This window comes from Pygocentrus nattereri, chromosome 1 (genome assembly GCF_015220715.1).
Source record: "Pygocentrus nattereri isolate fPygNat1 chromosome 1, fPygNat1.pri, whole genome shotgun sequence".
Taxonomy (NCBI): domain Eukaryota; kingdom Metazoa; phylum Chordata; class Actinopteri; order Characiformes; family Serrasalmidae; genus Pygocentrus; species Pygocentrus nattereri.
The window spans coordinates 28,211,321-28,235,244 of NC_051211.1; the positions used below are offsets into that span (position 1 = coordinate 28,211,321).

Below are 23,924 nucleotides of genomic sequence, written 5' to 3' on the forward strand. Positions count from 1 at the left end.
TTGTTTTCAAAGTGCTAAACTTATTTTTGCAATTGTTGGAAGGTGTTGTGAACTTAAAGTATTAATATATTGTAAATCTGAAAATCCCTCACTATTGTTTCTTATGTGCAGTTGACTTGGGCATGGGTGTTGGGCTGTTGCGCTGGACAGGTGTAATTACTCATACAAGCAACTTTGCCAATATGCATTTCTGTTGAACCACTTAATTTATTTGTTAAGCTGTTTTTTTCCCCCTTCATCTTTTTGTACTCTGTTTTACTCTCCGTTTGTATATGCACGCTTGTCTTTTTATTGATTTTTCCATTCTGTTTTTTTTAATGCAAAATCAGTGTTTTGTTTTTGTATTTAGACTGTTTTGAGGGTTTTTTTTTCTTCAAATAATTAATAAAATCATGTCACCAGTTGTAAACTAGGCTTTTATTACTACATTTGATAATTCACAGTTTCCAGAAGTAAACTTTGTTAAAAATAAATAAACTGTTGATCAGAAACTGAATCATCGATCCATGTTACTTGCTTATGATAATGCAAAGTTCATGCGTGTTCTCCTTGTATGTTGGATGCAGATTATTCTCCTATTGTCATTAAACTACAGCAAACACAAATGAAGACAAGTCTAGGTGTCAAAGTGATTTTATTTACGGACAGGATCTCTGGAATTTTGTGATTAGCTACAAAAGATCAACATTCTAATTTTGTATGCTGAAAACATGCTATTAGGTTCTTGCCAAAAGTACTTGGACAGCTTAGCCACATCCACTACATCAACAGTTGCTTTATAATCAAGCATACAGCCATGTAGTCTCCACAGACAATCAGTAAAACTGCTTCCAGTTGTCACTTCACTTGCCACCTTTCTAGCTACGAATACACTATAACAGCAAAATATTTTTCTGATCTGTGTAGTTGTGGAAATTAAAAAACAGTTGAACTATAAAATCTCATGGCTTGGTGTTGGAGCTGCTTTGTGGAATATGCAATAGTGACATCATCCACGACAAACTTCCCCACTTGGGAGGCACACCTAAAAGCTTTATTTCTGTATTTTATTGTCACAATCATTTTTATCATTGTCACAGTGTCAAATGTCCCTGAATGTGAGAGTGATACGACCCTGTTGTAAAATCCCCGATTCATTGTTAACCTCTACTTTGAATGCAAACTTGCCTATGAGAAGATGCTTTGAAACTACACAGTATGACAAAAGTTTGTGGACACCCTTCCTACTTATTGACTTAAGGTGTTTTAGCCACACCTATTGTTAGCATACACATATCAAGCACATAGCCATCACACAGACAAACATTGGCAGTAGAATGAGATGTTCTGAGGAGCTCACTGACTTTTAATGTGGCATGGTCATAAGATGCCACCTTAAGTCAGTTTGTGAAATTTCTGCCCTGCTAGATCTACCCCAGTCGGCTGTAAGCGTTATCATTGTGAAATGGAAGCTGTTGTTCCATGGAAGTGTCTTCTAGACACAACGTTGGACCATGCAAACTCACAGAGTAGGGCCACAAAGTTCTGTAGCACATAAAAACTTCTAATCTTTTGTTGCATCACAAACTGACTTCCAAACTGCTTATGGAAATAACATCAGCACAAGAACTGCGCCTCAGGTGCTTCATGAATTGGGTTTTAAAAGCCAAGCAGCTGGAAAAGTGGAAAAGTGTTCTCTGGAGCGAAGAATCCTCTTCACAATCTGACAGTCAGATGGATAAATCTTGATTTGGCAAATGCCAAGAAAATGCTATCTTGCAGATTTCGATAATGCGAACAGAAAGTTTATTGGAAGAGAGCTCATGGTCTCCAGTGGCCTGCAAAGAGCCCTGACCTTAACCCTAAATAGTTCAACGTTCAGAAAATAATTTGATTTTGCCAACCTAGAGGCTTGTGACCCTTAAAACTATTGAATGATACAGGTCGAGTGTTTCATTCAAATGATTTTTCCATTAAAACTGTGAACTGTGTCACTCTATTAGGATACATCAGGTGTAGTTTTTGTTGTGCCATGTCATCCTGCCTTAAAGCTACAGCAAGCGTCCATGACAGAACTGTTCTTCTAACATCTCCTGATGTTATTAAAGTTTGACTTTAGTGAGTTATCCCAGTAAAAGCATGGGGGCAAGCAGTTCCATTATTTGGGGATAAAAACAGTATTTTACACACATTGGTGATGCAAGGCTGTTTTTGTTTCTAGATGAAAGGTGCCTCATTCACTCTCACAGACACATAAATACATGTACTGCACTGAAGAGAAGAAGCTATTAGTACTCAAATTTTTTATGTGCATCATTGCAGGGGTTTAAATGTGGACTGATAAATGCAAGCTTTTACGTCATTTAAGCATAAAACTAAGTGATCACAGTCAGTTACAGTATAGTCAGTTACCACATTGTCATGATGTCATTGCCAGCAGTAAACACACAGTATCAGGCAATCTCTTCATTTCAAAGCAGTACCAAATGTTTGTACCATAAAAGTATTAAAAATGTCTTTGAAAAGGAGAGGCACATATGTAACAGAGACTTAACCAAAACCACAAAAATTTCAAATAGAAGATTAAGTAAATAAGGCTTAAAGGCCTAGGTCTGAATGTGGCCTTGGCATGTAATTATATTCAACAATTTAAAAATTATTTTTTGATAACAAAAATGACGACGGAAATAATGATGTGAAAGCTATTTAGAGAAGCGATCCAAGGTTTGGAAATAAGGGCGTTAAAGGTAAGTATGATATTTGGAGATAATGGTGTATAAATCAAAACGTTTGAGATATTTGGGAAAGGCAATGAGATGCCAGATGATGACCCATCCTTACCCAGAGAGGAGTATAAAGAATTTTTTGGGTTTTGGGTTGGAGTATAAAGGATTTTGTGGGTTGCTCAGTTACAGCCCAGGGCAACTCAGGTTAACACTTCCATTTGTGAGGCCTTCGTCTTTAATAAAAGACTGTACCTCTTCTCTGCCATTCTTGGTGTTTTATATTCAGTGATGCTTCATTTTTGAATTAGAACCATGCGATTTTCAATTTTGACACTATTCTGAATTCTGCTGAACTGATCAGTGGAGGGGCTACATTTCTGTGTGTATGTCAAGACATCACAAATACATTGATATGGTAATGCTTATTCCTCTTGTAAGAATAGAAAGAGTAAGGATTATAGTGTTATGTACTGATTCTTTGACTAAAATAAAATGTCTGAAACACAAGGTATAGACACAATCAATAGTTACACAATCATGGACTTACAGGCATTTTATACAGAGACTCTATGTTGCTTTATATCTACAGAAAGTAAATGAATTCTTGCACCAAACAAACACATTAAGACAGACAAGAAACATCACTAAGAGCTATTATTTTATACATGTATCAACTAAATTGTAAAAGGCTGTTAAGCTCTTATGAACTGTAAAACAAAAGTAGTAAAATATAACATTTATTCATATAAAGGGGGTTTGGTCTGTTGGTCAATAGTTAGTCACATACAAGAAACTTATTTCTTTGTGTGACAATGTCTGCTTCAGCTACATATGAAGAGGATGTTCCTCAAATCTACAACTTTTTTCAAAAAATAGACAGAGTTCTTCAACACTTTAGCAGTTACATATAAATATTATACCCAGCTCAACTAAAAAGAAAACCTCAAGAGCAATACAGCACTTTGAAAAAGAGTAGAAATTTGGCATTAGTTACAATAATAAAATTATATCAAATTATTTTAAAGTACAAATTTTACAAAAAAGGCACAATAAAAGACGAAATAACATCCAACACCCAAATGGCCACACAGAGACTTTGGGTAGGTGTCAAGCCAAAAGGCCTCATTCTCCGATATAAACAACGGCAATTTACATCATCACAAGGGTTCACCTCCAAAGACATGATTTTACATGAGAGACTCCAGGCTTTCTGTGATCTTGGCTGAGCCAAGCGGGATGTTGCCGTTGTTCTCTGTGGATAGAAGAGTCTTCTCGTCCTCCTTGGTGCTCACTAAGCTCAGTAAAGCTTTGTATAGGAACTGATACTGTTCCTAGAAGAAAACGGAAATTAACATTTCAGTCTAACAAATGGTCTGTGGTAACAGTATGATTTTGAAGCTGGAGCTTTGCTGCTAATGATGGCTTTTTTTACTTGGAATTACCACTGCACCCTGAACATGATAGATGGAGGGATGGATGGATAGATGGATCTTTGGTCCATCTGGTAAGTTGATTAGTGTATACTGGCCTTGTTAAATAAACACAGACACACTGTGAAGACATCCAAAAAATCTTGAAACCAGACAGTCCATGTTTTTGCTGCATCATCTATCTCTCAACACACCTGTACCAGGTATTCAGTGTCTTTTTCGCCAAACTTTTGGATGGGGTCACTGAGAGGGGTTTAACAACTATTGTACTCTCTGTGGAATAATTTGGATGTCATGCTGTCAACAGGATGGACAGAATTATTTAAACTGTTCTCCATTTTTGCTGCCATCCTTTTCTGATCTGATCCAAATCCAGTTTGCATAGTTTAGTGGCAGTTCACTGTTAATATGTTACAGTAAGTATATTGCGGTTGTTGGCGGAAAACCATGTATCTCTATCAGGATATCTTTAACGGAAAAGGAAAAAACCTACTTTACTTTTGATGTAAGTTAATGAAACCAGAATTTTTTCCACGGCATTCCACAGTGCTGTTTCTTTTGGTCCATCAATCATGAAATTTACACACAATGTAAAGGGAAACAGGCATTTTCAAACTATGTCAAAAACTGAAAAATGGAGATACAAGGTTTTTTTTCGACGCCAGAGATGTTTAAGCCCCTTAAGCTCCCCTTGCTTACAAGCTGCTTTGGATACATGATAATCTTAATGTGCTGTTACATGGACACTAACGTGACAGGGCTCTTACAACATCACTGAAGACTCCTGGTCTCATGAGGTTGGTCATCCTTGCTGTTTGATAGACATCCACACTATTCTCTTCCTCTAATTGGTTAACCAGGGTGATCAGGGAACACAAAATCCCAGCGCTGGGCCCTCCATACCTACACAACCACACAATAAAATAAAAATCTTTCAAATACCTCCAAAGGAATGCATTAATTACAAGCAAGCAAACAAGAGAGGACATGTTTAGCTCATAATGGAAAGTTACACATTTGGTTTTGCTGCAGCTGTGAATGTAAATATAACAGGTTTTTATAGTGTTGGCCCATATGGCACAATCAAAGCCAAGCAGGCAGACATTCAAACAGGCTAAGAAAAATTGACCTGCATAACATTATGACCACCTCCTTGTTTCTACACTCAATGTCCATTTTATCAGCTCCACTTACTGTATAGGTTGCACTGCAGTTCTACATTTACAGACTGTAGTCCATCTGTTTCTCTGATACTTTGTTACCCCCTTTCACCCTGTTCTTCAGTGCTCAAGACACCCATGGACCCTCACAGAGCAGGTACTATTTGGGTGGTGGATCATTCTCGGCACTGCAGTGACACTGACGTGGTGGTGTGTTAGTGTGGATTGCGCTGGTCTGAGTGGATCAGACACAAAGTTTTAAACACCTCAGTGTCACTGCTGGACTGAGAGTTCACCACCCCAAAATATCCAGCGTCCTGTGACCACTGATGATGGTCTAGAGGAGAGGTCGCTACAAGTGTGAATCAGGAACCAGAGGCTGTCCTATGGAAACTATGGAGAATTATTTCTCCATTATATCTCCATAAACTATGGAGAATTATTTAATTTCGATGCAGTGGTCCTGTTTTAATCGGCATAGCTTTTCTAGCCTTTATGGTAGCTTTAGCAGCTACCATAAATACAGAACAATCACACTTGTAGTAAATATTACACGTGACGCTACTCAGCCAATCAGATCAGTGCATCACAATGAGCACTCGAGTGAGTGGCGCCCACACAGGGGAGGGACGAGGCGGAGAAGAAAGTGGTGAGATCCTGTATAAATAAAAATAATGAGTGGCCACGACTTAGTAAGGCATGGGGACAAGATGATTAAGTTGTGGCCACGACTTAGTAAGCCGCAATCTCGTTCCCACGCATTAATAAGGCATGGTCACACATATTATTTTTTTATTTATACAGGATGTCACCAGTGGGGCTCCGTACTGAACTGTACTTGATTTGATATTCAGTTGTTGACTGTATAAGATGCTGATATTCCTACTAGGCTACTTCAGTAAACTGTATATGGCACTAAATCCTAATCAAGTGATATTCCAGACCTTTACCTGAGGAAATTTTCTCTCACTGGACCTTACTGAATTTTAATTAAAGACCCCTGGACTAGAGGATGACAAGGTAGACTGACAAGGTAGGAGTGTCTAATAGAGTGGACAGTGAGTGGACAGTGTTTAAAAACTCCAACAGCACTTCCACGTCTGATGCACTCTCACCAGCACAATACACACTAACACACCTCCATCACTTCAGTGTTACTGCAGTTCTGAGAATGATCCACTACCCAAATAGTTCATGCTCTGTGAGGGTCCATGGGGGTCCTGACCACTGAATAACAGGGTAAAAGGAGGCTAATAAAGTCTGCAGAGAAACAGATGGACTACAGTCTGTAACTGTAGAACTACAAAGTGCAGCTATATTGTAAGTGGCGCTGATAAAAGCATAGAAACAAGATACTTAATGTAATGCCCGATTGGTGTAAATTTTTTACTATAAAATGTGTGATACCTGGAATGGTTTCAACAGTTCTATTTAGCACAATTGATGATGTTCCTTAAATTAACCATAAATATAAAAAAAAAATACTTTGGATGAAGCTAAAGTTAGTTTCTTATTCGAAAGCTTCTTATTCTAATTTTCAGTTCCACAGTTTGTGATAGAGCAACATTAGAAAATCCTCTCCCACAGAGATCCAGATCTGATAAAAACTTATAAAGCACAGTTTGTTTAAAAACTGAGAAAATACATGTATATACATATAAAAAACAACAACTTCTGTTTTGATTTCTTTCCTAATTCTGTATAAAAAATGTATTGTTTCATGATGCAAAAATGGGAATCTGCATTGTATTGTGAAATGTTCATATCATCACACCTGTAGTGATCTAAACATTTCTATGTGAAATCCATGTTTCTGGAGGTGTAGTTTAAATTTTGAAGTAAGTTAGCCTTATAAGTTATGTTCATGAAGAGACAGAAATTAAAATAAATCATAAAAGAAGACCATACCCATCATAGACCACAATGGCCCCCTCTCGATGGATGCTCTCTTCTCTGATGATGTTGACGAGCTCAAAAGCATTGCTAATGGGGCCATCTGGGTTGGGCCAGTGGGGAGCTTGGTACCAGCGCACTTCCAAGACATAGTCATCCTGTCACCCAGTAGTATACAGAGACAACATGTGACATTAAGCATGAATAAAATTCATTGTAAAGCATATAAAAGCTTTTTTCAGGTTCATTTATTTATGGTAGAGACCGTGCAATAAATGCATTATTTTCAACTTTGAATACTGCTGATTGAATTACTTATAATGTGTTGTTAGTATACTAATGTACGAGAAAAAGATATTGTGCTTTTCTCACTTTTACGGCCTCCAAAATGAAGTCATGTATCACCAGTGATTCTTCATATGACAGACACACTTTGTCGTCCCCTGTGAATGTGACCATAAATGTTTCACAACTGATTGGCTGCTCTTTACTGGGCCAGTGCACACAGTCCTTTCCCTTGTTCTGTAAGTAGACAAGCCAGTTCTCTTTATGTCAAGGCTTTAAAACAATGTAGTTGTGCATGCATGTGTGTGTGCCACACAGTCACTGACCTGCTCTTCTGTGTCTGGTAGAGAGATGATAATCTGAGCATTATGGTCCCAAATCATTCTCCAGAAGTCCAGCATTGTGTTGGGCAAAGGGCTCTGAGTGATGATGAATTCATGGGGTTGATGGTAGCCCTGCAAAAAGAGCATGCACCATCATTATAACTCAGTGCTAAAGCTCTAGATCATACAATAATTTCCATCTCATAAGGTTCTCACCATGACGTAGGAGGCATTGATGTAGTCTGAAGAATCTCCTACTGTTGTGGACAAGCTTACTCTAGACCTGTCCACTGGAAGCAGATATAAGGTTATCAGCATTAGAGCCTCAACAAATCGGCCTATTTACCTACCAAATGTAAGTATTCAGCACAGCACAGCCACAGCACAGAGGATGGAATCCTTTTCCCCACTTCACCAAAAACAAATTATGCCAATTTCCTCCTTACAAAGCTTCTACTTGTATGATCAGTCCAATGCCCATGAGCCTCTCTTAACAATAATTAAGTTTTCCCTCAGCATTGGCTATTACTAAAAGCAAGAAATTGGCAATAATCAAACCTCTCATCAAAAAAACTAATCTCAGTCACTATGAGCTAACAAATTACAGGCCCATCTCAAATCTTCCCTATATGTCCAAGATTTTGGAGAAAGCTATGGTACTACAGCTCATCAGGTAGATGAAAAATTGAAGTGAGGATTTAGGCCTCATCATAGAACAGAGCCAGCACAGGTGAAAATAAATGATCTGTTATTCTCTGAACAGGGCTATGTATGTTTGCTTGTTTTGCTTGATTTTAGTGCTGGACCATAAACTACGCAATCCCAAGAGATAGACTAAAAATGTTTGTAGGTTTTATAGGAAAGGCCACCTCCTGTTTGAGGTTGAGGCATCCGTATGTACAAATCTTGATGTTTTGTGCTGATCAACAAGATTCTATCCTAGAACATTTATTTTTTATGCTATACCACTTTTTAGTTGCATCAATTGCCATGTGAAAACCCTGGGCAATGCTGATCTGTCTTTGCATGCACACAGATAATATTAGATTAGAATATCAGAATAGCCATTCTCTGTATTTTTAATTTTGAAATGTTGCAAAGTTATGAAATGCCAGTTTATGCCTTTATTTACTCAAGGTTGGACTACCATAATGCCATGCTAACATAACAAGATCTAGAAAGGTTCACTATTTTAGGCCTGTATTATTAACACTGTAAAACTGTAAAAGTACTGTAAGTTAGCATTACATATGAAGAATTGACTCTTCTATAATGTGTACTGCACAAAGTCAAGATCAGATTTTAAATGGGCACGCCTGCTTTGGAACGCCTTCCAAATACTTGCCAAACAGTAAAATCACTGCAATGGCTACATGTGGTAGAGAACAATGATTCTTTAAGATGCATATCAGTTAAGTTTGATATCACTCATAATCTGAACTGGCTATGACTTTACTCAAAGCTACTCACCAGGGATAAGGACAGATGTCCTATTTTTTGGCATGTTGAACTCTTTCAGTGCTGTCAAGTAGTCATACTGCTTTGCACTGTTTTGGCTGACCAACTTCAAAAATATAAAAAAAAAGCCAAAGGATTGACATCATTACCTTTTTCACTGGGATCATAAAACACAAGCATTCAAGCAATAACGATATACCTTGAACTGTTTCTCCAGGCAAGTCTTTCCAGATGGTCCAGGAGTAAGAAGATCAGAGACATAGGTGTGAATGTGGCTGGGTGATACCTGTGTCTCTTTACATTTAATGGCTTCTACTAAGACGTCATGGATGAAAACATACTGTTCCTGCACACAAAAGAGGGGAATTCATTGTTTGTCATTGTTGTTATTTTGGCTATGCAGTCCACTACACTGGATGCTGAGGCACATAGTGCGCAGAGGTCGCCAACTTTCCGCAGAGTCAATCGCTATAGACCTCCAAACTACATGTGGCCTTCAGATCAGCTCAAGAACAGCATGGAAAGCTTCATGGAATGGGTTTCCATGGCCAAGCAGCTGCATCCAAGCCTGAAATCACCAAGTGCAATGCAAAGCATTTAATGCAGTGGTGTAAAGCGCCGCCACTTTGGTGGAGGGGGGATTATGGTGTGGGGTTGTTTTTCAGGTGTTGGGCTCAGCCTCTTAGTTCCAGTGAAAGGAACTCTTAATGCTTCAAGCACCAAGAGAGTTTGGACAATTTCATCCCAAGTTTGTGGGAACAGTTTGGGGACGGCCCCTTCCTGTTCCAACATGGCTGTGCACCAGTGCACAAAGCAGGTCCATAAAGACATGGATGAGCGAGTTTGGTGTGGAAGAACTTCCCTGGCCTTCACAGAGTTCTGACCTCTACCCAACTGAACACCTTTGGGATGAATTAAAGCAGAGACTGTAAGCCAGGTCTTCTCATCCAACATCAGGGTCTGACCTCACAAATGCGCTTCTAGAAGAGCGGTCAAAAATTCCCATAAACACACTACTAACCCTTGTGGAAAGCCTTCCCAGAAGAGTTGAAGCTGTTATATCTGCAAAGGGTGGGGCGACATCATATTAAACCCTATGGATTAAGAATGGGGTGTCCTCTCAAGTTCATATGCATGTGAAGTCAGACGAGCAAATACTTTTGGCAATACAGTGTATAGTACTATTTAATCAAGGAAAACAGTGTTTGGTTGTTACAGACTACAAACTCTTCCTTATGTTGAGCAGTTAAGTATGTTTGGCACTTTTAGCTGTTTACTAAAACAAACCTTGTGCCACTGTCCAGATATTTTAATGCACAGTCAGAGGTGTAAGTAAGGAAGTACATTTTTGTAACGTTACGTTTTAATGAAACTTTTACTTCGACACTTTGACTTTTAATAACGTTATAATAATGAATTATGAGCGTATCAGCTCAGAAACCAATGTGAACGACGCGCTGTTAACTTTAAACATTCACCAATTCAGTTCAGTGGAGAAGGAGAGAGGAGAACTTGACCAGCACACACGAGGAACAGACCCCATCCAAGCGGTCATCTGTGTTCATCATCAGCGACCAAACTCAAAACCTGCTGAGGTCCGCGGTCACAACTCGACTCCAGCCTGAGGCCGTTAGCCGAGTTAGCTGAACCGAGCTAAACAGCTAATGTGTTTATAGTTTTGTTCTTTCTTGATGATACTGTTTATTAAACTTAAAATCTGCTGCGTATATTTTATTACAAATATCTGTCAGCTGCTTAATTAAGTTAACAGGTGTCAACTACAGTTTACCCTGTTTATACAGCCTAGTTTAGCGATGTCGACTGACCTGACTCTCTCTCTCTCTCTCTCTCTCTCTCTCTCTCTCTGTGTAGTCTCTCTGTTCTCTCTCACGCTCTCTGTTCTCTCTCTTTCCCTCTCTATCTCTCTGTTCTCTCTCTCTCTCTCTGTTCGTTCTCTCTCTCTCTCTCTGTTCTCTCTCTCTCGCTCTCTCTCTCTCGGCTGTGCTTAACTCAGTACTTTAGTACTGTAGTAGTAGTTTTTTAACAAATTACTCATTCACTCTTACTTATTTACTAAGACTTTTACTTGTACTTGAGTAAATTATGACTACAGTAATAGTACTTGTACTTTAGTAGGGATTTTCAGTACTCTTTACACCCCTGTGCACAGCATATTTTCCTTTTAGAGTAATCTATCCTTGGTTGTTTTGTGTTCTGTTGGTAATGGGATAGTATTGTGAGTTTTGAAAGGTGTGGCCTGTGGGGAAATGTGCATGTTGCATTGCTGGTACCTCTGTCTGCACTAGGTAGTTCCTCTGTGTCCGGATGTGCTTGAGGAAGCCAATGATGTTCACTGTACCCTCAGCCTTTATCTGCTTCAGCATACTGTCAATGACTATATACGTTCCTGTTCTTCCCACCCCAGCACTACACACACACACACACACACAAAAACACACAAGAAGTTAACTGGTTTCATCATTATCAAGTACTATTTTGGTAAAAACCAGAACCACATCAGTTTGATCTCCTTCTAACCGTTTACCTGCAGTGCACCAGCACAGGGCCCGAGTCTGCTGTCTGGGTCTGAGATGATTTCTGTATGAAGGAGAGTACTGGTAGTGTGTACTCAGGGACGCCCATGTCTGGCCATTGAGTGTAATGGTACTGAACAACTGTCCTCTCCTGACTGTGAGTCTTCTGAGAGCCCTGGACATAGAAACATGAACTAAGACGCTTCATAAGGAGTGCTTATTTTGAAGCTACCAGTCCCAGAGTTCAGACAGTTTTATGTTGTGTATATAGGTCTTATAGGTGGTATATGGCTATCGGAGCCATTTCTGAACAGGTGGGGGCCCTACTCAGCATCCTATTTACAGGATAGTACATTTAGAATGTACTAGATAGTAAACACTACACACTCATGAAGCACCCCAATAACTTGTACCATTCATAGCAAGAATTAGCCCTTATAGAAATGAAAATAATATACCTTTTTCTCATGGATGTTTCTCAAGGTAAAGGTCCTCTTAGTGTAGTAGGCCAGGTTTTTAGTGCTCTTCAATGTGACAAGGAAACTCCCATACTCTTCCTGGTTTTCCATAGGCCAATACTGATCACATTTCCTCTGTTGGAAATACAGTAATCTTATTATATTTACTGAGCTTTTTTTAATGTACCATACATTCTAAATATGAATAAATACAGTTCTGTGATGTTGGACAAGAATCCTAAAATTCAAATATGTCCACTTCCCCTCACCCGGCCTTTTTCCACTAGGTTGGTGATCATGACAATGACTCCAACATTCTGCTCCCACACCATCCTCCAGAAGTCTTCCAGACTGGCCTTCAGAGGGCCCTGGGCTGCTATGTAGGCTTTAGGGTGTTTGTAGCCCTAGCGCAATCCATCATTATTGTTATGATTCAAAACAACCAGTGCACAGTGTAAATCATATGTCTAACAAATGATGACAGAATAAAACATATATAAATGGTATAATTCAAGGCAGAACCACTGTACCAGGTCTGGGTGACACAATGCTCTTAGCTTTTGTGTTAAATCTAACTAGTGATACAAATGGAATATGTCAAATACTTTGTATGTGTTTACTTGAAAGACTTACATCCACATAATTGGCATTTATGTAGTCTCCAGTCTTTCCATCTTTCTCTACATTATGGGACAGCTTGACTCGGCTGTGATCATCTGGGGGGAAAAAAAGCTGTAGTTTTTGTGTGTCTGTAAGTATTAGATGTATTTGGACTTTTTTATACTCTAGCACATTTGATTTGAAATAAAACAACTATGAGGTGCAGCTTTATTTTGAGGGTATAAAAACCCATATTGTTGAAATCCTTTCCTGCATTGTTCTCCCATCATAAAAGTTCTTAACTGATCAACAGTGTGCCAATGCAGTAAAAGATTATGCAGAAAACATCTAACCAACATTGTTTATGACAATATATATGAAATAATTACATTAGACAGGTGTGTCCAAATACACTGCTTGGTAGGCTAGGAATAGGCTAGCTAGCCAATTTGTTTACAAATTGATAAATAGTGTTAGATAAATAATGAGAGTTGATAAATAGTCATTATCACACTGAATGGGCATTAATTGTGTCACTGTCCAGTTACTTATCAGCTGCACCGTACATGCATGTAGGAGAGAGGGAATAGTTTTTTTTTTTTACAAGCCAGGATGTTGATGTATCTGTTCTTGCTTTTGTTGTCTGGGTGGTTTGAACTGTCTGTTGTAATGCCCATGTCCACAGTGCAGGACTGAATCTCCTGTAAAAGAGCATCAATTCCTGTCACTTAAATCCAGAAAAGTTTCCTTCATCCCAACAACCAGTGCAGCTGCCACATAACATCACAAATACTATTCATGCAAAAAGCGTTCAGTAGTACTGTCAGTAGCTGTGTATCACCTGTGCAAGACAAGAAATGAGATAACTATAGCTAGTAATAGTAACATAGACAAGCTTGTCTTACCTCATAAGACTCTTTCAAGATCTAATGAAGGGGAGGGGGTGAAAATGCAGAAAAAACACCACAATGAACATACAGGACAAACAGTGAACAGTCAGTGCTAATACTGAGTGTGCAAGAATGTGACAGCTTGGTAATGTGCTGCTTTTGACTGCTTTATATGAATAATCATGTAGACAGCACTGCCAAAATCAGTGCTATATATATATATATATATATATATAAAAAAAACAGAAAACGGCATGCTCAGGTGTCGTGCCAGGTTTCCACAAAAACAACAGTGAAATTGTTTATGTTACTTTTGACAAATCCTTCTAGTGCATGTAAGGCTCATTGATTACAATAAAGCGAGTAAATGAAAGATTACACAAAAACACAGTTATATCAGAATTACCTCAAACTCCTTTGAGAAAGTGTTGTTGGAGTGAAGATCTGCTACATGCTTCACAAACTCTTTCACAGGAAGGGCTGCATGATTCTCTGAAAACCCAAAGGTCACCATTAAAACACCCCAAGTGGTGCAATTTAAAACAAAAATAGTCTCTGTTGAATCATAAATGATTTTAATGCCAAAGAACCTTCCAAGATTGTGAAGGTCAAGTAATAAGCATGGTTATGAAAACTATGAATAGACCGTCTTTCTGCCATCCCAACCCCATCCTTTCCCCTCCCCTAGGCTATTTCCTTTAGTACTAAACTGTAACAAGATGTCAGAAGGCAAAATTAGGTAAATACATCCCTATATGTTTAAAACATATAGACTGACCTCAGATCAAAGAGGAGTAATTTTATTTAGCTATCAACTTGTATTTACTGACTGATTGCTGATTCTGTACAACTGCACTTTTCCAATGTAGCATTAGCAAGTTAGTAAATAGCTGGCATTAACCACAGGTCACATGCCTGTGGTAGACCTGACTGTTAGATTACTAAAGGTACTGTTCACACATTTCTACCATTAACTTAGCGTTTTGTTCTGCATGCATGTTCTGTAGAAGTTCTTTCCATCAACAATTACATTGTCCTCTAATTTGCATAATTAGCATATATTTGAGCCATGTTAATTTCACTTATAGGTGCTCACCAATTATTTATGGCTGTATATGAATGGCATATAGTAGCATTTGGGTCAAATCGAATATCTGTCGCACTGAAACAGACTTTCTAGTCTGTTTGTTTGTGTGTACAGTACTGTGCAAAAGTCTAAAGCACCAACGTTATTAACAACGTTATTAATATCTTGGCTAGAGGAACACAGTTAGTAGAAAATAGGTTTGGTTCCTGCCGTATCAATGTACTCCGGCCACTGCATGTATGCATTCAAATTCCATTAGCAGCCCAAGTGATTTAATTTAATGAGGGACTGATAAGCTGAAGCAGGTACTGTAAATACTGGCCTTCCTCAAGGAGAGCTTTGGAAATAGTTATGCTAACATACACACATAAAATCACAATATGCTGGTTATTTGTTTATTTGTATTTATTATCATGTTTGTGCATTTTCAAACAAATACACATGCACTGCCCAAATAAACAGCTTAATGTTGCTTTTTCTCAGATGCCCACGTATCGTGTGTACACTGATCAGCCATAACATTAACCTTGTTTCTACGCTCATTGTCTTTCAAACACTTTGTAGTTCTACAATTACAGACTGTACTCCATCTGTTGCTCTACATACTTTGTTAGCCCCATGTTACCCTGTTCATCAAGATCCCCACAGGACCAGCACAGAGCAGGTATTACTTGGATGGTAGATTGTTCTCAGCACTGCAGTGACACTGATGGGGTGGTAGCATCTTAGGGTGTGTTGTGCTGGTACGAGTGGATCAGACACGGCAGTGCTGCTGGAGTTTTTAAACAGTGTGTCCACTCACTTGACACACCTACATTGTTGGTCAACCTTGTAGATGTAAAGAAAAAAGAAAGCAGCTCATCTGTTGCTGCACAGTTTGTGTTAGTCATCCTCTAGTACTTTATCAGTGGTCAAAGGATGGCTGGATATGTTTGGTTATTGGACTACTGAAAACTCCAGCAGCACTGCATTTGATCCACTCGTACCAGTGCAACACACACTAACGCATGTCACTGCAGTGATGACAATGATTCACCACCCAAATAACGCCTGCTCTGTTGTGGTCTTGTGGGGGTCGTGATGATTGAAGAACAAGTTAAAATGGGGCTAATAAAGTATGCAGAACAATGGATGGACTACGGTCTGTAAGCTGTAAAATGAGAGCAGATAAAACTGACAATGAGAGTAGAAAAAAGGAGGTGGTTTTAATGTTATGGCTGATTTGTGTATCTGTACATTTATGTGTGTTTAGGCATGGTTACCTGAAGCAAGAAGCAGCGGTGTTGATGGAGCTGTTATGATTCTGGGGGATGCATTATCCTCTACATACAAATGTGCTGCATGAAAGCATTTCCTGCAAGCACAGAAAAGTGCCTCATGTTTCAATCACAGTTTCATAGTGAGTGTCATATAACATCACTTTCACGCTAAACTGTTTACATATGCACATGTGTGTGTGGGCATGCATTTGATACTACCTCCAGTAGATGAGAATAGCCACTAGCACCAGAAGACAGAGTACAGTAAGGGTTGACACCACCGCCAGTGGCACCACCGTTCTCCTTTCTCTCTCAACCCCTCCCACCATTCCTACGCGCGACTGAGGACTGCTGTTGCTCACCTCTGTCCATAGAAACAGAGATGTTACAAAGGGACACATTCACTGTTTATTTGATTGACTTATACTTATATATTCAAGCCCTTAGGCATGTATTTGGCCATACTTTTAGTCATGCCTGCTGACTGGATCCATTCTCTGAAATGCATTGCCCTTGGAATATTCCTTAGTGGGTCAATAATGTTTTTATGACTAGGAATGACTTGCATTATTTTACTCTTTGCATATTTATTCAGTAAAAGTTTCTATTGACTGCTTTTGCATGACTGCATCCAATCTCTTTCGTCATCAGTAAAAACATGTCGCATTCATCTGACCTCAGAGATGGTCAGCCAGTGCAGCTACCTTTGGAAATCTGAGAAGATTTTACCTGTATTCAGCTCTTCCACAGCCTCTCTGTTTGAGGAATCAGTTTGTGTGGTTTTGTCAAAGTTATGAGGAATTTCTGAGCTTTGTTCACCAAAACCACTGCCAATCACAGGTTCCCCTCTCTGCCACACTACAAACTCCGTGCTCAGTGCCTTGGTGGGGCTCCCCTGAGCCTTCTCCTCACTCTCAGAGTAAAAGCCAGATGGAACACCTTCACTGTCCCCGCTGCCATTGTTCTCAGGTCTTTCGCTGGTGCTTGTCTCTATGAACTGGACTCTGGGCCTGTCAACAAGATCTGATGTTCCTTTGATGTCATATTTCCAGTCTAACTGCTCCATAAAGATAGAAGAAGAAGAAGATCCTGAACCACTGAACTCTTCCTGACCATCTGCAAAGAGCAGAGCAGTGGAAGCTTCTTCTGTGAAGACTACTCTGTGAAGGGTGAAGGAATCCGGAGGCACTGTAGAAAAGTGGGCTTCAGATGCCCTTTGAGTGGTGGCTGATGTGGCTGAAACAGATACTCCTGCAGGGTTAGATGTCTCCCCAGCACAGTACAGACTGGAGAAGGGCAGCACTGATAGCAAAGCAGGTAGTGAATCTACCATTTCTTAGAAGCAGAATGAAAGGTTGTTTTAAATAAAACAGCCCACAGGGGGCCCCATCACCCATGGTTAGTGGAGAGAATTTGATGAGTACTTAGGAGCAGCAGGAAGTTAGAGAGAGAGAGGAGGAACTGCATTTTCCATTGTTTTGAAAAGTGGAAGAGTCAGTCAATTATATAGCCTCAAGGAAAGATCCTGTAGGATCCACAGTCGCACAGCAGAATTAATATTGTGGGCCAGACCTGTCTATCAAAGCCTCAGGAGCTAGGCAGAAGCAGGCGATTGCCTTCAGTTTTGTGCACTTTCTTTTATTAATTCTGACAACAAATTCAAATCTAACAAATCAGACATCTTCTCAGCTGAAGACCAAGAGCACCACCACCATTTGGCAGCCAGCAAAGAAAGCAGACAATGTGTATAGCCCAAAGTGACCCAACATTCTTCAACAAATGTCATGAACTTATAGTGAACTTAGACTGTTCTGTTTTGTTTGGGTGGATCATTCTTTTTTTTCTTCTACCATTTCAGAACCAGAAGTTCTGCTGCCATTGTGTTCCTGTTTGATGGAGTATGTTGGGGTTGGTCAAGATTGGAGAGAGAGAGAGTCACAGACTTACCAATAAACAGTGGCTGAGTGGTTTGGTGAATGACCTTCTTCACTGAGGCAGACAAAGTGGTCAGAGTTGAGGTTCTGTGGATGTATGGAGTACTAGAGGTGGCAGTAGAAGCAGGTGATTTCGTAGTAGATATTGTCTTCCAAACAGAGGTACGATGCATGGTCCCAGACGGGCTGGAAGTCAAAGAGACTGAAGTTTCAGGCTGAATGGTTTTAACCCTGTGGTCTGTCCCTGTGGTTGTACTCTTGTCCTGGTCCTGAGCACTTATGAATGTGGAGAACCTAAGAAATTTTTTATCTGGGTGGGGTGTTGTTGCCCCAGCACTCAGATTGTGGAAGTCCTCATAGTACACATCAGTCACCAGCATGCTGTCTGGTGGAGGGATGTCGGCTTCCTCTGGCACAAGGTAGCTGAGTGGACGCATGGTGTGGCTTCCTGCTTCGTTCTGATCAGGAGACCAGGACAAGGAAGACTCCTCCGTGATCCTCTGTCGCACTGCAGATGTGGTCATCCTTACAGCTGGAAAGAGGAAACCTGGCTGATCAGTTGCAGTGGTGACATATGTAGAGCTTTTAGAGGAAGAGGAGTCACGGATGAAGGTGCGTCCAGGCAAAACTCGGGGCTTTTTTGTTGTCTTGCTCTTAAGTAAAGTGGGCTGGGAGTCCTCCTGTAACAAACATACCTCTTCTGTCTCATATGTCACAAACAGTTTATGCACTTGATGTAATTTTTAATCACTTAAAATAAAACTGTTTGTTTGGCAGTGTTACCTCAAAATATTCTTCTGATTCAGAGGAAGGATCCAAATCTGTTTCTGTAAAATAAAAGAACAAACTGTTAAAAGATTCTTATTCCTGTTCTAATAAATCAAATTCACATTGTATCATAAAAAATTATCTTTGAAAATAAATATCGGTTTACTGTGTAATTGGAGTGTCGTGTGAACTTGTGAGCAGAATCTTGTACCTGGATCTTCCAGAGGCATGTCTACTATGACCTGATCGCTCATTCGACCAGTCAGGTCATTGGTGCACAGTGCCATCACCTGGACAACATAGCTGCTGTTGGCCAGTAAGTTGTGGATGATGGCCCCCTGTCACAGAAATCTCAAAATCAAACCAACAAAGTACATTGGATGAGAAGTACTGAGAGCCAAGGATTTACTTTCAGTAATCAGAAAAACAGTTTACCACATCTTGGTCGCCGTCTGTCAAGAATTGTTGTTTAGGCGGATCTTGGCCCTGTAGTCTCTGGTAGGTGACCAGGTATCTCTCAATGCTAGTTTCATGGACAGCACGTGGCCGTTCCCACGTCACCATTATGCTGGTGTAGTTCTGGGGATCCGCCTGGACATTCTCTGGCTCTGAGCTACACACTGAACACAAGTATGGTCATTTCCTCCTCTCCACCCAAGGCAACTTTTTAGAACAGAAAACTTTAAGGTTGCAGAATATTTTTAAGAGAGGCAGAAAGAGAGATGGGAAAGAGAGAGTCCTTTGGAGAAAAAGGACAAAAGAAATGGTCACAATGAGAGGGAAAGCTCCAAAGTAAAGTTGCCTAGCAACATGCACTCACTGCTGAGTTTTTAAAAAGAGAAAGGTATGAGAGCTCATGGCAAAAAAGTAAAAACAGATAAACAACAGAGAAAGAGCAGTTTAGCAAGGAGGTTTGAAGCAGACTATGATGATGTCTCTACACTGTAAAAAATAAACTTAAAATTGTAAGGAAATTTAGCCACATGGTTGTTTTGAGTTAAAAGAATGGTTTGGCCAACAACCTTATTAAATGTTACCCAAGATGTAGTTGATCAGCCAAAATGATTGGTGTCCAGATATTGTTTATTTAGGTTAACACTGAAGCTAACAAACAGTAGAAGCTCATAGTTACCCAAACCTTTTTCTTTAAATGCATGCCCAAAACTTTTCTCAACCTGCTCAAACCAAATCCAGGTCTAAGATCACGCCAAATCACTGATGTGGTTTAGGCAGAGGTGTAAAATTCAGGTAAAGAGAGTAAAAATCCTTCCCAGGATTTTGTTCCAACCACCTGGACAGCTCCACTCCTGGTTTGATCTAACTAGAGAAGCCAGGCTGTTACTCTCTGGACCTGAATTTTACACCTCTGGGTTTAGGGCATAGTATGGTATAGTGTGTGCCTTAAAAATGAATAAAATTAGCCATTTTGGGCAAAATATTTTGATTTGGGTTACTTTGTAGTTTTTTCCCCTAATTTTCTCCTCAATTTAGATGTATCCAATTTTCATCATTAGCTAGGACTCCCCCAGTCATACAATACTACCAGCACTGGGAGGGAGCACTGCGGGGGAGACAGGGGACCATCCTACCCATCCAGAGAGAGCGAGCCCAACTTTGCTCTCTTCAACTCCTGGCTACAGATGGCTATAGCACCACCAGGGATTGAACTCACAATTTCCTGAAGATAGGGTCAACACTTAGATGGTTGCTCCACTCAGGAGACTGCATTGCCTACTAATTTTAAGGGTATGTGTTGAGCTGAGGCTAGTTATCTGTGGAAGTGTGTATAGGTGGTATACGCACTAGGAGCAAGGACTTCCTCTGTGCCCGTGTAAGAAGAGAAAACTGGGCCTATGAACTGCTGCTGTTGGTCTCTGTAGTTGTTCTGCAGGTAGTCTGTCACCATCACAAAGGCAGCCTGCTGCGTGGTCATCACCTCACAGAATATTTCCAGCTACAAAATGCAGACAGTAAGAGATATAAGCCATATACACATTCCCTAACTGGTAGCGTAAATCACACTGAAGTACTCATAAGTAATAATATGACCCATTATATGTATGTTATTTTGAAAACTGGGTAACGTTATGAAATGTCTTTGTCCATGCTGGTAATGCAGGAAGTTATTGAGATATAATCAGAATGCTGGTCAAATTTAGCCCCTTAAATGCACTAGAAGTGTGTTGCTGTATATGCTACCACGCATCACAACTTTTATGCTTAAATGAAGGCAGCATCAAATCTGGTTTAAAGTTTCATCAGCTTTGCCTCTCCAGACTTGATTCCTCTCTGTCAAATTTCCATGTTCTGAAAACATGCAGTGCTTAAAAGTGAATTAGGGTGACAAAAAGAATTGAGAGTGAGTCAAAGAAAGAACTATGCCACATAGAGCAATCCTTCTGACATCTTGAAGCTAAGCTTTAAAGTGGGTTTGGGAGAGAGAGAAAAGGTGCAGTTTCATGAGGGCTGCCTGCATCTGTAATATTATAATGTGAACTCTCAATACTTCATTTTCCACCATGCACACACACGTTTGCACAGAGGCCTTAGGAGGGTCTTTGTTATGGCCAAAATGATTTAATTCTCTGCAACAGTCACTTATATCTCTCAGAATTTAGTATGTCCTTATTTATGGACATTCAAGGCCACATATATCTGACAGGCTTCAGGCTTCTGTCATTCACTGTTGCTGGATCTGTATGTGTGGTTACATAAACTACAGGGGTTGTGGGGAACAGTTTAAAATCAGCCAAAGTAATATATAATGGCATTTAAGCATACAGCATACTATGACATCATAAAAGAATGATGTTAGTTATCTACGGCAGGCAAAACTTTTATTTAAATTTTTATTACAGATTTAAATTAGAAATTCCATTTTCATTTGATATAATTGGAGTGATTTCAGAGCATATTTTTAAGGAGACAGGACTGATTTCTTCATTTTCCCATTAGACATCATAATATTGATTTTTCTGGGTTCGCGAAAGCAGCTGGAGAGGTGCCGTCACTGCGTATCTTTTACAAATGTAAACTGTTCAGTTGCTTTTAACACAAATAGCTAATCAGCCAATCACATGGCCGCAGCTCAATGCATTTAGGCATGTAGAGGTGGTCAAGACAACTTGCTGAAGTGCAGACCGAGCATCAGACTGGGGAAGAAAGGGGATTTAAAAAAAGAGAGAAAATATCCAGCGAGCAGCAGTTGTGTGGACGAAAATGCCTTGTTGATGTGAGAGGTCAGAGGAGAATGGGCAGACTGGTTCGAGATGATAGAAAGGCAACAGGAACTCAAATAACCACCAAAATCTCTGAGGAATGTTTCCAACACCTTGTTGAAAGTATGACACGAAGAATTAAGGCAGTTCTGAAGGCAAAAGGGGGTCCAACTTTTTCTAGCACCTAATAAAGTGGCTGGTGAGTGTATAAGATGATGTAAATTAAATAAATTATTATTAACTAATATACAGGCATAAATATTTTTGCATCCTGTATCGTACTGGGTCCATTTATTTGAAAATACTATTTTGTAAGAAAATATGATGAGGAAAAAACACACCATAAAAATAGTAATAAAGGAGTGGGGGTGTGCATGCATGTAGAAATGTAATAAAACAGGAGGGTTGCTCTGACCTGTGTTTCAGAGATGGGCACTGTACTTTTGAACACAATCCACTCCACTGTCTCTGTGCAGGGGGGAGTGGTGAGAGAACCATTGTAGATGAAATATTTTGCTGTAGACTCTGGTAGCAGACCAAGCAGGGAGAAAGCCTCTATTGTGCTACTTTTACCTTCATATCATATAGAAGGGAAAAATAATGTTCATCATAGACTGTGACATACATTATAGCTACAACACAGTGAATACAACAGTATTAATAGCTGTATAAATAAAATGTTTGTTAAAGAAAAAATATGCAGTGAAAATGATTTTACTTTATTTTAAAGTTTAACTTTAAGTTTTACATATTCTCTATAGCAGGGGTGTGCTATCTCATCAGGGCTGGTGTAGCTGCAGGTTTCCATTCCAACAAATAGAAGCACATCTGATCAACTGTTTGAAGACTGTTTGAAATGATAACATGCAGCTGCATAGGACCTGTGCTAATAACACTGGACAATCCTACTTTACAGAGAACACACTTCTGTACAGTTCCTACTTTAATATTACTGTTTACTTTCCAAATTTACAACCCCAATTCCAATGAAGTTGGGATGTTGTGTAAAACATAAATCAAAACAGAATACAATGATTTGCAAATCCTTTTCAACCTATATTCAATTGAATACACTACAAAGACAAGATATTTAATGGTCAAATGGATAAACTTCATGCTAAATTGCCCCTAGGTGTGAGTGTGTGAGTGACTGTCTGTGTCTGTCTGTCTGCCCTTCGATGGACTGGTGACCTGTCCAGGGTGTATCCTGCCTTCCGCCCGAAGGCTGCTGGGATAGGCTCCAGCACACCCCCGCGACCCTGACGGAGAAGCGGCTTAGAAAATGGATGGATGGATATACTTTATTCTTTTTTACATTTATTCACTCATTTTGAATTTGATGCCTGCAACACGTTCCAAAGAAGTTGGGACAGGGGCATGTTTACCACTGTGTTACATCACCGTTCCTTTTAACAACACTCAATAAGCATTTGAGAACTGAGGACACTAATTGTTGAAGCTTTGTAGGTGGAATTCTTTCCCATTCTTGCTTGATGTACAACTTCAGTTGCTCAACAGTCTCTGTTGTCGTATTTTGTGCTTCATAATGCACCACACATTTTCAATGGGAGACAGGTCTGGACTGCAGGCAGGCCAGTCTAGTACCCGCACTCTTTTACTATGAAGCCACGCTGTTGTAACACGTGCAAAATGTGGCTTGGCATCGTCTTGCTGAAATAAGCAGGACATCCCTGAAAAAGACGTTGCTTGGATGGCAGCATATGTTGCTCCAAAACCTGTATGTACCTTTCAGCATTAATGGTGCCTTCACAGATGTGCAAGTTACCCATGCCATGGGCAGTGACACACCCCCACACCATCAGAGATGCTGGCTTTTGAACTTTGTGCTGAAAACAATCTGGACAGTCCTTTTCCTCGGAGGACACGACGTCCATGATTTCCAAAAACAATTTGAAATGTGG

At 39.8% G+C, this 23,924-nt stretch overlaps 1 protein-coding gene across 3 annotated transcripts in view; it reads right to left on the reverse strand.

Moving 5' to 3' along the window:
* Positions 1-615: 615 nt before the first annotated feature.
* Positions 616-23,924, reverse strand: part of ptprz1b (protein tyrosine phosphatase receptor type Z1b) — a 40,615-nt gene continuing 17,306 nt past the window's right edge. Inside the window, exons 7-30 of one of the 3 annotated variants that reach the window (XM_017710678.2) lie at positions 22,418-22,575; positions 20,588-20,738; positions 19,220-19,404; positions 18,951-19,122; positions 18,800-18,843; positions 18,030-18,696; positions 16,302-16,446; positions 16,086-16,177; positions 14,143-14,228; positions 13,752-13,772; positions 13,451-13,547; positions 12,880-12,962; positions 12,516-12,650; positions 12,247-12,381; positions 11,800-11,963; positions 11,546-11,681; positions 9,454-9,600; positions 9,267-9,360; positions 8,013-8,086; positions 7,800-7,928; positions 7,561-7,710; positions 7,204-7,346; positions 4,903-5,038; positions 616-4,036 (exon numbers count right to left, since the gene is read on the reverse strand). In XM_017710678.2, the coding sequence (XP_017566167.1) occupies positions 3,893-4,036; positions 4,903-5,038; positions 7,204-7,346; positions 7,561-7,710; positions 7,800-7,928; positions 8,013-8,086; positions 9,267-9,360; positions 9,454-9,600; positions 11,546-11,681; positions 11,800-11,963; positions 12,247-12,381; positions 12,516-12,650; positions 12,880-12,962; positions 13,451-13,547; positions 13,752-13,772; positions 14,143-14,228; positions 16,086-16,177; positions 16,302-16,446; positions 18,030-18,696; positions 18,800-18,843; positions 18,951-19,122; positions 19,220-19,404; positions 20,588-20,738; positions 22,418-22,575 (3,488 nt within the window). In that variant the 3' untranslated portion in view covers positions 616-3,892. Of the gene's footprint in view, positions 4,037-4,902; positions 5,039-7,203; positions 7,347-7,560; positions 7,711-7,799; positions 7,929-8,012; positions 8,087-9,266; positions 9,361-9,453; positions 9,601-11,545; positions 11,682-11,799; positions 11,964-12,246; positions 12,382-12,515; positions 12,651-12,879; positions 12,963-13,450; positions 13,548-13,751; positions 13,773-14,142; positions 14,229-16,085; positions 16,178-16,301; positions 16,447-18,029; positions 18,697-18,799; positions 18,844-18,950; positions 19,123-19,219; positions 19,405-20,587; positions 20,739-22,417; positions 22,576-23,924 lie in introns of those variants that run through there. The other 2 variants (XM_037539312.1, XM_037539317.1) reach the window with 2 other exon arrangements.